The sequence below is a fragment of the Pristis pectinata genome, chromosome 27, assembly GCF_009764475.1.
Source record: "Pristis pectinata isolate sPriPec2 chromosome 27, sPriPec2.1.pri, whole genome shotgun sequence".
Lineage (NCBI taxonomy): Eukaryota > Metazoa > Chordata > Chondrichthyes > Rhinopristiformes > Pristidae > Pristis > Pristis pectinata.
In genome coordinates, this window is record NC_067431.1 from 14,603,115 (window position 1) to 14,618,353 (window position 15,239).

Genomic DNA, 15,239 nt, shown 5'->3' on the forward strand with positions numbered 1-15,239 from the left:
TTTCATTCTGGTACCTGGTTACAAAATGACACTTGCTAAGCTATGGCAGAAGTTAGGTCACAAAATGTCCTTTATATAAAATAAAATCTTAAAAAAGAAAGGAAGGAAAAAATTCATGAAGCCAAAGGGATCTGTAGGGGAACGTTCTGTTTTATATACAAATGTGTTCTGTTAAAATATGGTAGAATTTTTCAGAAGTTACAAACATGTTGAAGGTTTCATGTACTGCAGTTTAATCTTTGAGATAACTTTGAAATGTTGACTTATCAAAATGGCCAGTGCTGAATGCATCATTTAACTGAATTGAAATAAAAACAGAAAATGCTGGAAAAACTCAGCAGGTTTACAGGATCGCAGACCTGAAATGCTGACATTTAATCTTTCCACAAATGTTGCCTGATCTGCTGAGTTTTCCCAGCAATTTGTGTTTTTATTTCAGATTTCCAGCATCTGCAGATTTTTTGTTTTATTTTCATTTTATTTTACTGTCCTTGCATTTATTCAGATTCAAGAACTCCAGAAATGCTGCTGCTGAGGAACTTGAGCCACACAAATTCTGGGGTGTACCAATGCAGTGCCACAAATGAGGCAGGGCAGGAAAGCTGCTCTGTGAACATCACAGTTACGTGTGAGTAGTCTATGTAAATAAAACTCCAAAAAATTGGGAATTGCGGACAGAAGTACATCAAGCTTATTCATAAAGTTCAAGTTGTGATACAAACAGTGTATATAGTACATAGAACTCTACAGCACAGGAACAGACCCTATGGCCCATAATGTCTGCGCCAAACATGATGCTAATTTAAACTATTATGCCTGTACATGATCCAAACCCCTTCATTCCCTGCATATTCATGTGTCTGCCTGACAGCCTCTTAAACGCCACTATCGCTTCTGCTTCCACCAGTCCCCGCAGCGGCCTGTTCCAGGCACCTACCAAGCTGTGTAAAAATAACTTGCCCCACACATCTCCTTTAAACTTTCCCCCTCTTACCTTAAATGTATGTTCTCAATACTTGACATTTCTACCCTGGGTAGAAATCCATCATTACTGAATTCGGCATTAATAAGCAGCGTGAAATAAGCTGGTGGAAAATATATGTCATCAAAAATAATATTTCTTAAACAAGAAACCATACAAACATGCATACTTACATTCAAATTAACTTAATTAGATACAGATGTTGATATTAATTTGCTTTCTTTTGTTTCCAGATGCAAAAGACCCTGGTATCATTGCTGGTGCTGTTATTGGAGTTATGCTTGGGCTGCTGTTAATCTTCCTTATTGTTTGGTTCACACTGTACAGGAAAGCAAAGCATAAATATGAGGAAGAGGAACAACCAAATGAGATAAGGTACATGTCTAGTTGGCAGTCCAAGGTGCAAATTCACTAGTCTGCAGACGTTATCCTTAAGATTTTGAATAAACATGATATTGTTACTAACCTCTGGTAAAGTATGGCAGAGGTACGCTTCTGGGCAGAAATCCTAAGCAGAAGCTTCATTCCTGTGGCTCATTTCTGACCCCAAAAAGCCCCAGTATCTGGATTCGTGCAATGTTTATATTTTAAGCACTGTTTACTCTTGTGGTTCCTGATCCTGTCATGGTGCCACACGAATATTTTCACAAATGAACCAAACAGTCTGATGCTGCTGATGTCACTTCTTGCCAGCTGCTGTGCAACTAGGCACATCTTATTTTTTCCTTCATCTTTTCAACTTAGCATTCAGCTGTAACATAATCGTGGCAGTAACTTGTTTAAGTTTCGAGCAGATTTGCAGCTTATAACTGCTGCAAACATCATGGTACAGATCACCATTAAGTATATTACAATTGTTCCCTGTCACCCTGCTGCTTCAGCACTGATATTATTGCTCCAATAAGGAGTTTTATTTACAAAGATGGAAGGAATGTGATAAAAGTAAAAATAGGTAGAGTATTTTATTTGAATTAGTGTAGTGTATGAATGTATGACTAAAAAATTTAAAGTCAGTTTAAATGTTTTTAGTCATAGAGTACTACACCACAGAAACAGGCCCTTTGGCCCATCTAAGCTAGTCCCATTCGCCCATGTTTGGCTCAAACCCCTCTAAACCTTTCCTATCCATGTACCTGTCCAAATGTCTTTTAAATGTTGTCATTGTACTTGCCTCTATCACTTCCTCTGGCAACTTGTTCCATATATGCACCACCCTCTGTGTGAAGAAGTTGCCCCTCAGGTCCCTTTTAAATGTTTCCCCTCTCACCTTAAACCTATGCTCTCTAGTTTTTGATTTACATTCCACGGGGAAAAGACTGTGTATTCACCCTATCTATGTCCCTCATGATTTTGTACACCTCTATAAGGTCATCCCTCAGTCTCCTACACGTCAAGGAAAAAATCCTAGCCTGTCCAACCTCTCCCTCTAACTGAGGCCCTCGAGTCCTGGCAACATTCTTGTGAACCTTCTTTGCACTCTTTCCAGCTTAATGATGTCTTTCGTATAACAGCGTAACCAAAACTGTGCACAGTACTCCAGGTACGACCTCACCAGCTTCTTGTACAACTGCAATATAATGTCCCAGCTCCTGTACTCAAAGCCCTCACTGATGATAGCCAGCGTGCCAAATGCTTTCTTCATCATCCTGTATACCTGTGACGCCAGTTTCAGAGAACTATGTACCTTTACAAATCATTTTAAGTGTTTGTGTGTAATTTAGTCTTTAATTTTCATTTTTAACAATATTATTTTTAAAGGGTGTGAATTCCTTTGATGTTTACAGACATACCCTAACTGTGGGAGCTTTGACAGCTGGCGATCCCAGAGGTGGAGCCTTATTGGGTCTCAAAGCCATTCTGTGGGCGCTGCCAACTAATTGTCCATATGCTACATTATGCCAAGCTGATGCACTGGCAGCCAGACTCCCAACTGAAGACTTTGCCCACAGTCATGCTGGACATTATTCAGGGACAGGCAGCTGTGGTCTTGGGACTGTGCAAGATCAGCTCTTAAGGCAGTTGGCAGCACCTAACATTTAAAGTGGTCAAATTTCTATTCAAAATTTCAAATAAACCTTATTGTTATAAAGGTAACACTGTTCCCCTTTATTTCACGACCCTGCCAGAAAGAAACAATGAACAGCATTGGTTCCATCCCTAGTTGCCTTTGGGGTAAGCGATGGTGAGCTGCCACCTTGAACCCCTGCAGTCCTTCTGGTGAAGGTGCTCCCACAGTGATCTTGGACAGGGGGGTTCTAGGATATAGTCCCAATGATAATGAAGGACCAAGATTCAAGATTCAAGATTTACTTTATTGTCATTTCTCTGAGTATTTACATACACAAAAAAACGAAATACTGTTTCTCACCAGCTCATAACAGTGCAACAAAAAGAACAGTAATAAATATCTAAAATAGTCTATAAAAACATCTCTAAAACAAAACTAAAAACATATCAACACCACATATTCATATCTGTTAAAGTGCGTTTATGTATTAATAAGTGCTTATTCAGTTCGAGATGAAGTTCAACGTATCAGGTAACTAACTATCAAACTGTTTCTGTATTGATGTGAGTGTGTCCGTGTGTGTGGAGGGAGAGCTTGTCGGTGGAAGGGGAAGGGGACACAGTCCATTTATGATCCTGACTGCTTGTGGGAAAAAGCTGTTCAGCATCCTACTAGATCTAGAGCAGATGCTCCTGTACCTCTTCCCCAACGGCAGGAGGGAAAACAGGTCATGAGAAGGGTGATGAAAGTCCTTAATGATGGCCAGTGATATATTTTCAATTTAGTGGACTTGGTATGCAACTTGGAGGAGAACCTGTTGCCCTTGTCCTCGTTGGTGGTAGAGATCTTTGGTTAGGGAGGTGCATCCGAAATCAATAGAATTTCTGCTTCCATTAGCCTGAATTATACAGTCAACTCCGAAGTGATAATACTCAAAACTGACATCAAAGAAAGCTGTTTTCAAAGATCTTTCCTTGTGGCCTTTCTTTGGTATCCAGCATCAATCAAAGTCAAAGTCGAGTTTATTGTCATGTGCACAAGTACATGTATGCACTGATGCACTGAAAAACTTACTTGCAGCAGCATCACAGGGACATAATGTCAGATAAGCAGCATTCACAAGAAAAATATAAATTAAACATTATACACAATTTTTACATGAAAGAACACAATTAGAACAAAAAAATAACAAAGTCTATTGTAGTACAACTTGGTTAAAGTGGTTATGGTGTTGCTATACTGCGGTAGTGATTAGGGTTGTGCAAATTGGTTCAATAACCAAATGGTTGAAGGGAAGTAGCTGTTCTTGAACCTGGTGGTATGGGACTTTAGGCTTTTGTACCTCCTGCCTGATGGTAGCTGTGAGAAAATGGCATGGTCTGGGTGGTGGGGATCTTTGATGATGATGCCTTCTTGAGGCAGTGCCTCATGTAGATACTACTGATGGTGGGGAAGGATGTGCTTGTGATGTATTGGGCTGAGTCCACTACTGTCTGCAGCTTCTTATGTTCCTGTGCATTCAAGTTGCTGCCAGTCAAGATACTTTCAACAGTACATCTGTAGAAGTTTGTTAGAATGTTCTGTGACAAGCCGAATGTCCTTAACTTAATAAGAAAATAAAGACATGTTGTGAGCCTTCCTTGTGATTGCATCTGTGTGCTGGGCCCAGGACAGGTCATCTGATATGTTAACATCCTGGAATTTAAAGTTGCAGACACTCTCCACATTGAATAGCTAATCATGTTATAGTAATCTCAGACTACAACATGGTTGATCACAAACAGACCAAAAATTGGTTTTACCATTCACTTTTCTTTCATTTTACAGAGAGCAAACTAAAGGTTGTGACATATATAGAAAATTAAGGTAGAAATTAAAATATCTTAAACAAATCTTCAAAACATAGTTTTTATTATTTTTTAAATTAATTGGAGTTTTACCAAGGAATGGAAAGATTTGGTATTTCTCAAGCAAGAAACCTTGAATTATATTTTGCTATTTCTTTTCATTGTGTGTCAACAGGGAAGATGCTGAGGCACCAAAGGCAAAGCTTAGCAGCACACAATCCTCAGTAGGTACTGGGAGCACACAGTCTGGCTCCTGCTCAGTTAAGTCCATCAGAAACGGCACCCCTTACTCCCAGCAACCTCGCACACCATCAGCCAAAGAAGAAAAGATGCTCATTTCTTACACATCAACAGAGGAAGTCAAGATCAACAAGAATGGACCAACACAGGCACATATGAAACGAATGGGAGCAGTCCCTGTTATGATACCAGCTCAAACCAAGGCTTTTCAGACTGTGTGAATATAGTTTGGTTGGGAAAGGGAAATGTTTTACTGAGACATTAGGGAGCCTTCGCCATTTGGAGGAGATACTCATCTTTGGTTGCCTGAGCTGAACTTATGTGATGATATCAGCCACTGAATGAACTCACCTGTGTACATTTGGTTCTATTGACTTCAGTGGAACAGGATGCTGGGAGGGGAATATGATTGGTATCAAATTGGGTTTATTGCTGGCAAACAAAGATGGATTTCTCCCATTAAATTTAAGGCAGGACAGTGAAACTTCCCCACCCATGTTTCCAATGTTGACATGAGAAAATTATGCTGAACAAACTGGGTGGAATTACCTAAACCAGACATCATCTCATATACTGACTGGATTAGGGAAATGTATCCAGAAAATCCAGATATCTTTTGAACAGATAAATCTAGTTTGCACATCATTGTTTCTAGCCAGGCTTCTAATTTTGCCCGAGCTCCATATGGATAGGATGAAATTTTGTGGGATATGTTGTTCTGAGCTGGGTAAGTGATGCTCTCAATGTTTCAGAGTGTTATTGAAAGACGAGGGGAGGTGGTTGGCATTTTATAATAGTTTGCTTTCTAGAGTGAATGTAAAAGGTGCCATGGTACTATTTCAAGAGAATTATCACTGGTGTCCTGGCCAATATTTATCCCTCAGACAACATTACCAAAAAAAAACAGATATCTGGTTACTATCACAATACAGTTAGTGGGAGCTTGTTATGCACAAATTGCCGACTGCATTTCCGACATTACAGATGACTACAATTTAAAAGTAGTCATCTGTAATGTAGGAAATGCAGTAGGCTGTTGGCTGTAAAGTACTTTTAAATGACCTGAGGCTATGAAGGGCACCACAGGAATCCAAGTTTTTTTCTGTCTTTCTTTTCTACTTTATTCTGATCTGCAACTGGATCTAATTTTGCAAAGAATGCCCTGGAATCCTCCATTGTGAAGATTCCAGATCATCCCGGTGGTTAGCCCATTCCCAATATGTTTCTTACATATTTACAGTCAGTTCCATATGAACTGATAATGGACAACCTTCTTGTCTGTCTCATTCCTGTGCATGTACTAGAATTCCTTGGTAATTTCAGGCTGTCGACATTTAGCACTTGCACACAAAAATGCAAACTAAGGGAGAATGACCTTTGAACTAGGCATCTGCAATAAGCTGTTTAGTACATTTTTTCATATTTTAAAATTAATGTTTATATAATATACAAGCAGCAGAACATTGCTAAATCTTGGTTTCATCATAATAGTGACATGGGAGGATATTGGTAATTGGGAGCAAATTTCCTTGAAATGATAAAAATTCAAATGAAATTATGTCAGTTCATCTTAGGTGTATGCATTGGCACATTACGTTTGTGTGAACTTAATCTGTCGAGTGTATGCTGCACAATTAAATAAGGAACACATTTATTTATAAACCAAAAGCAAAATATTGCAGATGCTGGAGATCTGAAATAAAAACAGAAAATGCTGGAAATGTTCGGCAGTCGGGCATCATGTATGGAAAGATTGAGTTAATGTTTCTGATTGATGACCTTGCATTAGAAATTTATCACCTTGAAATATTAACTCTGTTCCTTTCTGCATAGACACTGCTTGATCTGCTTGGTATTTCTAGCATTTTTTGTTTTCATTTGTTTAATTTTACTTGGCTTTGTCCACTGTAGTTTTTAATATACTGAATATCTTTTCTTTGAATATAAGGACAGACACATTCTGCACTCATCAGACTGTGCTGTCTTTCCTATCACATGCATTATGATCACCTTGAATATCTTCAGTGCTCATTCGTGAGTGAGCTTGAATCCTACATCTCAGCAGGTGCAACAAAAGGCTGGTGATTTCATTATTTGGAAAAAAATTAGATAATTAATTCCCCCTAGCCTATTCCATGATTCTACAAAATCTTGACTTGATGTGTAGCTCTGATTTCTTTTGTCCATGATCCTAACAACAATCTTTTGTATAATTCCCTTTACTCTTTGGTTTTAGTACCTGAAAAAATGCTACACTATATGCCCTTAATGTTGTTTTGGAAGACTTAAGTGCACTTTGTAGTTGGCTCATTATCATATAATGGTGTTTTTTTTTCCCATTCTCTCTTTATCCCGTCAGGAATTTAAAAAAACCTTGTAGCTATCTTTTCCAAATAATTCATTATATCAGGTGGATAGATATCATACTTAAAAGCTATGGACTGTGATTAAAAATATTATAGTTTTTTATTGTTTAGGGAAATGGATATGTGGTGATAAAATTAGGGTTATGTTTTATATTTTGTTGCTTACTATAAACCAAAAATGCTGGAGATACTCAGCAGGCTATGTAGCAACTGATGAAAGGTCATCCACCTGAAATATTAACTCAAGTTTCTCTCTCCATAGATACAGACTAACACAGAGTCTGAGAGTCATACGGCATGGAAACACTTAGCCCACCACATCCACGCGGACCAGTGGGCACCCATCTGTATTAATCTCATCTTCCAGCATTCCACAGTCTTCTATGCCTGGGCAATTCAAGTACTCATCTGGACACTTCTTAGATGCTGTCAGCAATTCCTCTTCCCCCTCTCTCTCTTCGGCAGTGCATTCCAGGTACTTGCCATTCTCTGGGTGGAAAAGGTCCCCCGCAGATCCCCTCTAAATCTCTTACCCCTTACCCTAAATCTATATCATCTAGTGTTATCTACCTCTGATATGGGGAAAAGTTTCCTGCAGTCTACCCTATCTATTTTCTAACTTTATACACCTCAATCTTGTCCCCTGTTAAGCTTCACTGCTCCAGAGAAAACAGACTGAGCTTCTCCAGTTTCTCATAACTGAAACATTCCATCCCTGGAAAACCCTGGTGAATCTCCCCTGCACCCTCTCCAATGCGTTCATATCTTTCCTATAGTGGGGTGACCAGAACTACATGCAATGCTCCAGCTGAGGTCTGATGAATAATTTAGAAAGTTGGAGCATGACTTCCCTGCTCTTGCATTCAGTGTCTTGACTAATGAAGACCAGTATCCTGTATGCCTCCTTAACCACATTATCTACCTGCCTCACCACCTTCAAGGATCTTTGAACTTGTACATCAAGATCCCTCTGTTCCTCAATACTCCCAAAAACAACTCTCTACCATCACCCTCTGTTTCCTTTTACAAAGCTGATTTTGGATCCAATTTACCAAATTGCCCTGGATCCCATGGGATCTTTTGGACCAGTCTCCCATGTGGGATCTTGTCAAAGGCCTTACTTAACTATTTAACCACATCAACTGTACTTCCCTCATCAATAGCTTGTACCTCTTCAAAAAGTTCAGTCACATTGGTCAGACAGGATATGCCCATGACAAAGCTATGCCGGCTATCTCTGATTAATCCCTGCCTTTCCAAGTGATCATTAATAACTTCCCTACTACTGATGTTAGGCTAACAGGTCATTAATTATCAGGCTTTTTTTCCCTTTTGCAAAAGGGGACTACATTTGCCATCCTCCAGATACCTGGTATCTCACTCGTGGTACAAAGAGCCAGATCCCCAGCAATCTCTTCCCTTGCCTCCCATAGCAGCATGGGATAAATGCCTTCCGGCTCTGGGAATTTGTCCACCTTTAAGTCCGCTAAAGCATTGAGTACTCCTATTTATTTGTCTAGACTTTTGTCTTCCCCTTTGCTGAATCCTCCAACTACAAAGTCTGTTTCATTTGTGAATACTGATGAAAAGTACTCATTTAGGAACTCACCAATACCTTCTGGCTCCATGCACAGATTGTCCAGTTGTTCCTAATGAGCCCAACTCTTGGTTATTCTTTTGCCCTTAACATACATATAAAACATTTTTGAATTTACCTTAACCTAATCCACCAGTGATTTTTGTAAACCGTTTGCCTTCTTCATTTCCTTTTTAAGTGCCTCCCTACACTTTTTATACTCTTGACAGGCCTCCCCCGTCTTTACTTCCCTATACCTGCCATATTCTTCCTTTTTATCTTTATTCAATCCTCTATAAACCTTCCTAATAAATCCAGAATTTTCCAGTTTCTATGGCTTTCTTCTTGTGATTGTTTGAAAGTGGCACAAATCATAAAGGATTGTCCAAAATGGACGACCCTGGTAAATAAAATGACACATGCAAAATTACATAGAATTTACAGTACAGAAATGGACTATTCAACTCAGCTGGTCTGTGGCAGTGTATTTCCATATGAATCTTCATCATCCCTACATATTCAAAGCCAATCTGTGTCCATCTATTCCTATCCCCCTTATGTTGCTTCATGTTAAAGGAATTTATGAGGCTTACTTCAATCTCTCCAAGTGGTAGCAAGTTCCACATTTTAACCACTCTCACAAGTTTCTCCTGAATTCTTTTGTAGACTTGTCATTCACTGCCTTGTATTTATGACCATTACCTTTGGAACAAAACAAAATCACTATTAATATAAAAATGCCCATTAACGATAAACGTTAGGTTGGATTATGCTGCTCTAACGTCAGTTATGTTATTAACTGCTTTGTGATCTCATTTGTGTTCAGAAAGTATGTCTTGCAACAGAACTGTTGAGGGCAATAAAATGTCTGGTGACACTATTGCATCTTAATCATGTAGGTATTATCTGCTAACTCTGGGACATATTATTTGCCTTAATAACAGCAATGAAAGATAATGAGCTATTGCGGAGGCACTTGAGACTTTGTCAAGCTGTCTAATAGCACCTGGAAGTAAATCTCTAGGAAATACTGATGACAGTTGTGTAATAATCGATGGCAATGATCAATGGAAACCCACCTGTCTCTCATTCACTCTACTGGTCTTTCCTTAGTCAGTTATCATGAAGTTCTTGCCTTCAAGTTCCAAAAGGAAACTTCATTGTCCTCTACATATGATCTATAATTGTTTCAAACTCAGAAAAGGGCTACACTTGACAGACATTGCACCTCTCTCCATTTAACAAAAGTATGTGGTTCAACTTACATTTTGGTTGAGAAAAAGACACCGAAATTGCTCTCAAAATAATGGTGAGGTTCATGGTGCTCACTTTTACTGAAAGTCAAATTCACAGCAAATTCAGGCAAGGTACACAGTTTAATGTGGACATGTAAAAGTTTCTATTCAAGATGTGCTTCTCTGCTGTATTGCTGTTAGTTTAGGAAAATGGCATCTTATTTCCTTTGGGTCCCTTTTCAAGTTCATTGAAGGACATTGTGTCTTCATATTTGCACAGTAAATTCAAAGTTATCTCGGTATAGAAAATTAAGTGAGGTTATTTCAAATCTTAACAGCTTTATAACAGTGTGATAAATGGCTATTGACTGCCAGTCAACCTTGCTGGCACTAAGAATAACTTGTTTACACATTGGAATCCCGTTCCTTCAGGTTTTAGTTGACTCAGATTATTTTATTTCAGATTTATTTTTCTTTTGGCGTTTTTTTTTCTTCTAAGCTGTTGTTTTTCTCTTTATTTCTCATCTTGTTCCAGCTTTGACATTGAATTTACTACACTAACTTTCCTTTTACATCTTCCACTGTTCATTTTACAATCCTTCATTCTGATTGATCGCTTATGGAGGCACACCCTAGCTTGCCTCTTCATTCAGATCCCAGGTGCTGCCTGGGTGAGATCAAGCTGCCCTTCTAAGAAACCCAGCAACATGTGGAGGAAAATGCCAGTGATCAAATGTTAAGGGCAAGTTCAATGGGTAATATATGTTTCATAGATCAAACGTCTACTTGTTTCTGAAGTTAACAATTAACCTGATCTTTGACAATTACCTGTTATTCTGTACTATTGGTTTAAAATGGTCCATTTGGAAAGGAAAATGGATCGGCATGAACCACACTACATATTTTTCAATTATAGACGAGGAATGAGCCTTAGGGTGGCCAGGTGATGCATCAGTGATGCTGCTGCCTCATTGCTTCAGCAACCCAGGTTCAATCTTAACATCTGCTGCTGTGTGGAGTTTGCATGTTGTTTGTGTGACTCCGGAGTTTTACTCGGGTGCTCTGGCTTCCTCCCACATCACAAAAGCATGCTGGTTCATAAGTTAATTGGCTACTGTAAATTATCCCTAATGCACGTGGGCGATAGGAAAATCAGGCTGGAGTTGAGAGATAATAGGTTACAGGGAAATGAGTAGGGGAAGGGAATTGCTCTATGAGCCCGCACAGACTAATTGTCCAAAATGCCCTCTTCTGCCATAAGGAAATATGGGAAATGTAGGATTAGTTGTGAGGAATGTTGATGTACTAAAAACAGTGTGAAAGCACCTGGGAAGCACATAACTGTTGAGTTTGGGAATTTGTTTATTCAACTTATGTGATACGGTGCAGCATATTGGAATTCAGGGACATGGGCCAAATATAGTTAAGAACCTCTGTGCTTGTGTCATTCACACAGAATGAACATCCTTCAAAGCAGATGTTTAGCACTTACTATGATTCACAATGTAACAACCAGGGAAGCTTTAATGTGCAGATTTTTTAAAATATGTTTCTATATCATTCTTAACATAATTTAACAATGAAGGGAATTATGCAAAAATGAAGTTTTGCATAAAATGACTTTTTTAAAATATCCAAGACACATATTCATGCATATTACAAAAATAAAACATGGGCTTATAAACAATTCTTTTACCTTCAGAGGCATGCATACATATGACCATGTCACAGCACTTTGGGAGTATACAATTCTGCTCAAAAGGGACATGTAAGCTCACTGTTCTGCACAGACAATTTCTGGCAGTTTTATTTTTACTTGTATTTAAACAGTTAGGCAACTTTCTGCAAATATTTTCTTAATGTTTCTTTTAAAAACTGCCAATTTCTATCAGTTTTTTTATTCATGAGAGAAATTCTGAATGCAGCAATTGTTAACATTTATATAGAATCCATTGGCTCATTGCCTTTTACAAACACTGCATTTCCTTCAGTGGAGCCAAAATGCAAAGCCCACTGTGCCCTGTCTAATTCTATGAAGCAGAATTGGGTAATTGTGGTCATTGAATGGGTTGTATTTAAGTAGCCAATTGAATTATTTACAGTTAAAAAACTGTTGGAGATTTCTTTTGTGTTCGAGCTGATGCAGAGTAAAGTTTATTCAATTGGTTTTCCTTACTTCATCAACTGTAGGATTGAACAATGTTAATCACTAGTCAGGTGGTTATCTGTGATTTTTTTTGCAGTTTTGTTTTAAAGGTAAAATTGGTGCATCATTTTTAGTTAAAATGGATTTAAAGAGAAATCATTGTATATATCAGTCGTGATCTCTAAAAAGGGAAATAATGCCAAAACACAACTCGCTATCAGAATGTAATGGTTCCATGATCATGAAGAACCAAATCACTATGTTACTTAATCATTCTCTGCTTCCTATTCCATGTGTTGTCAGGAACACTGTTCAACTGTATAACATGTATGAAAGTTTTCTTCAAATGTACTACAAACTTATTTTAGCTTTTAAAATATGTTCAATGACTACATGCTTTATAATAAACTGAAACAACCTAAAGTAAACATAAGTCACATGTTTGTGAAAAATTATAGGTTTTAGAATATTAACTTTATTTTTCCCTTTCTTAACATTCTCCCCTCACTGAAGCGTATGGAGACATGAGAATGGGCTGGTGGTCTAATGTTGGTCATTGGCCACTGGTATGCACACAAGATAATCAAAATTTCTTTCCCCCCTCCCCAAACCAACCCCAGCCTAAGTGAATGCACCAGGCTCCATATCAGACAAGTGAATTTATGTACCACCCTGTGTGGCATGGGTTGTTGCAGCAGCAGTGCGCAGAGAATACACAATGCCTAGGATATCAGCTGCTGCAGATTTAATGTGAAGCATGTTTACATTTGGATTTAAAATGTACAAATGGAAGAGTAGGCAAAGAGTTTAAAAAGTGAGCAGTAGAGAGAAAAATGAAAACTGTGAATGATGAAAATCTAAAATCAAAAAATACTGTAATGTACAGCAGGCCCATTGATATCTGAAAAGAACTCAGCAGAGGCTGACAGACATGACTATTCTAAAAGGCCTTTATTTAAAACATCAAACTATATTTTCTTTTTAGTTGTTGATAAGTCTGCTCCATGTTTCCATGTTATTTTTATTTTGTGCATGTATTATTGAATCTTTTGAACATTCCTATGTTTGTATCACATCAAAAAACACTTTAGGAGCACATTATTTCAGTTTTTAAATGTAGTACAGACTTGTAATGTGTATTTTATCTTTTGATCTTAGTCATCTTTTTGATAACCAATATTCTAGAGCAAGGTTTTGAACTCTCCTACCAGATGTACATGACAGCTTTGTATTGGCATATTCACGTACCAAGGGAAAATAATAAAACGCCTTTCCACATCTTACAATTTGTAGCCAATTAGTCCAACAGTTGTAGTTGTGGAACCTAGGGAGACATTAATGTAATTAAATAAAACCACATCATAAGCTTGTGCTAACAATACTAGATAAATTCCTCAAGACAACAAAGAGTCTATTTCAATTAGATGCAAGTTATTATAGTTTAAAATGAATAAGACATAAAAAATATATAATTGGAACTAAAATTCAACAAAAAAATGAACAGGGAGATGCTCAGGAATTTAAATATACCAGTGTTTGGAGGGGCATATGCATGTATCTGTAATGTAATGGGAAAACCTGCATGCACATCTAAAACCTCGAGTTACACAAATTTTTTGTACAATTAGGCAGATCCATGCTCTTGCTTGCCACCCGCCTCCCCCACCCTCCTCCTTGTGAATGGTGAACCGGTGTTCTTTGGTTCAGGAATTCTATTTATCTGCTATTCTTTATGTAGTATTTCAAACAGCAAGTTTAAATGAAGCATTGTAAATATAACTTGCATTTCAGTCAAAGTAAACCACTAACATTCATTGGATACTGTGAATGTTTTATTTGGTTAGATACAAAAATAAACAGACAATTACAATATTTCTTGCTGCAAAAAAAACTTATTCAGTCCTAACTAATAATCATATGTGGAAAGGACAGGGAAATCGCAGGATGTATGAATGGAGCTGTAATTTTCTTATCAAAATTAAACACCGCTAAATGTTAAAAGGGTTAAAGAAAATGCTGTAATTCTGTGGTACGATGTTTCCTTTTATAGTTCTGTGTTTGAAGTTTTCTTCTCCCTAAAGATGCTTCATTAGTAAAATTAAAGGCACTTCAACCTTCAAGGGATCATCTTTGAATTGTCATACACAATGCACGCTCACATTTCAATGCAGAGTATGACATGAAAGTAATAACACTGTTTCCTGCATAATGCAGCACAAATGAAAGTTTCTCATTTCAAGTGCAAATGTATATTTTTGTAATTTACCACAGCATTTTCTGCTTTGGATGTTGTAAGTATTCTCCATAAAATAAAAAGCATAATTCATCTTGCGCCTCTTATCTTTTTGTTTAAATCTTCAGCAGTGGAAGGTAAAATATTCATCAATGCATAAAGAGAAACACACAAAGGGCAAAAGCTTTCTGAATATCTACAGTTGTCTATGATTATTCAATATTTGGTCTGCACTACAATAGTAGATCTCAGTTGCATAGCTGCGTGCATCACAACTTCCATGCTTCAGGTATGCGGGAGAGAAAAAAAGCTAAGTTTACATTCTCAATTTCTGTGCAGCCATTTGAAATAGAGGATGGTGAGAAAAAAAATTGGGCTTAGCAACAGTACCACCACCATTAACAGCACCCCAACAGCCATCCTGCTCCCTGCTTCTCCACACCCTCAGCTGAATGATGGTGCAGCAGGTAGTGTTGCTCCCACTCAGCTTCAGCATCCCAGGTTTCATCCTGACCTCCAATCTGCACTGGGAGTTTGTACATGCTCCCTGTTGTAAGAAATTCCCAAAAGAAATGTTGCTTTTAGGTAATAAAAAGCTCAAAGTCA

At 38.0% G+C, this 15,239-nt stretch overlaps 1 protein-coding gene across 1 annotated transcript in view; it reads left to right on the top strand.

The window, feature by feature from the left end:
* The window catches only part of LOC127583745 (CXADR-like membrane protein), an 89,724-nt gene extending 75,023 nt beyond the window's left edge, over positions 1 to 14,701 (top strand). Inside the window, exons 5-7 of the mRNA XM_052040044.1 lie at positions 506 to 628; positions 1,216 to 1,357; positions 5,013 to 14,701. Coding sequence (XP_051896004.1) covers positions 506 to 628; positions 1,216 to 1,357; positions 5,013 to 5,298 — 551 coding nt within the window. The 3' untranslated portion in view covers positions 5,299 to 14,701. The remainder of the gene's footprint in view (positions 1 to 505; positions 629 to 1,215; positions 1,358 to 5,012) is intronic.
* The last annotated feature ends 538 nt before the right edge of the window (positions 14,702 to 15,239 follow it).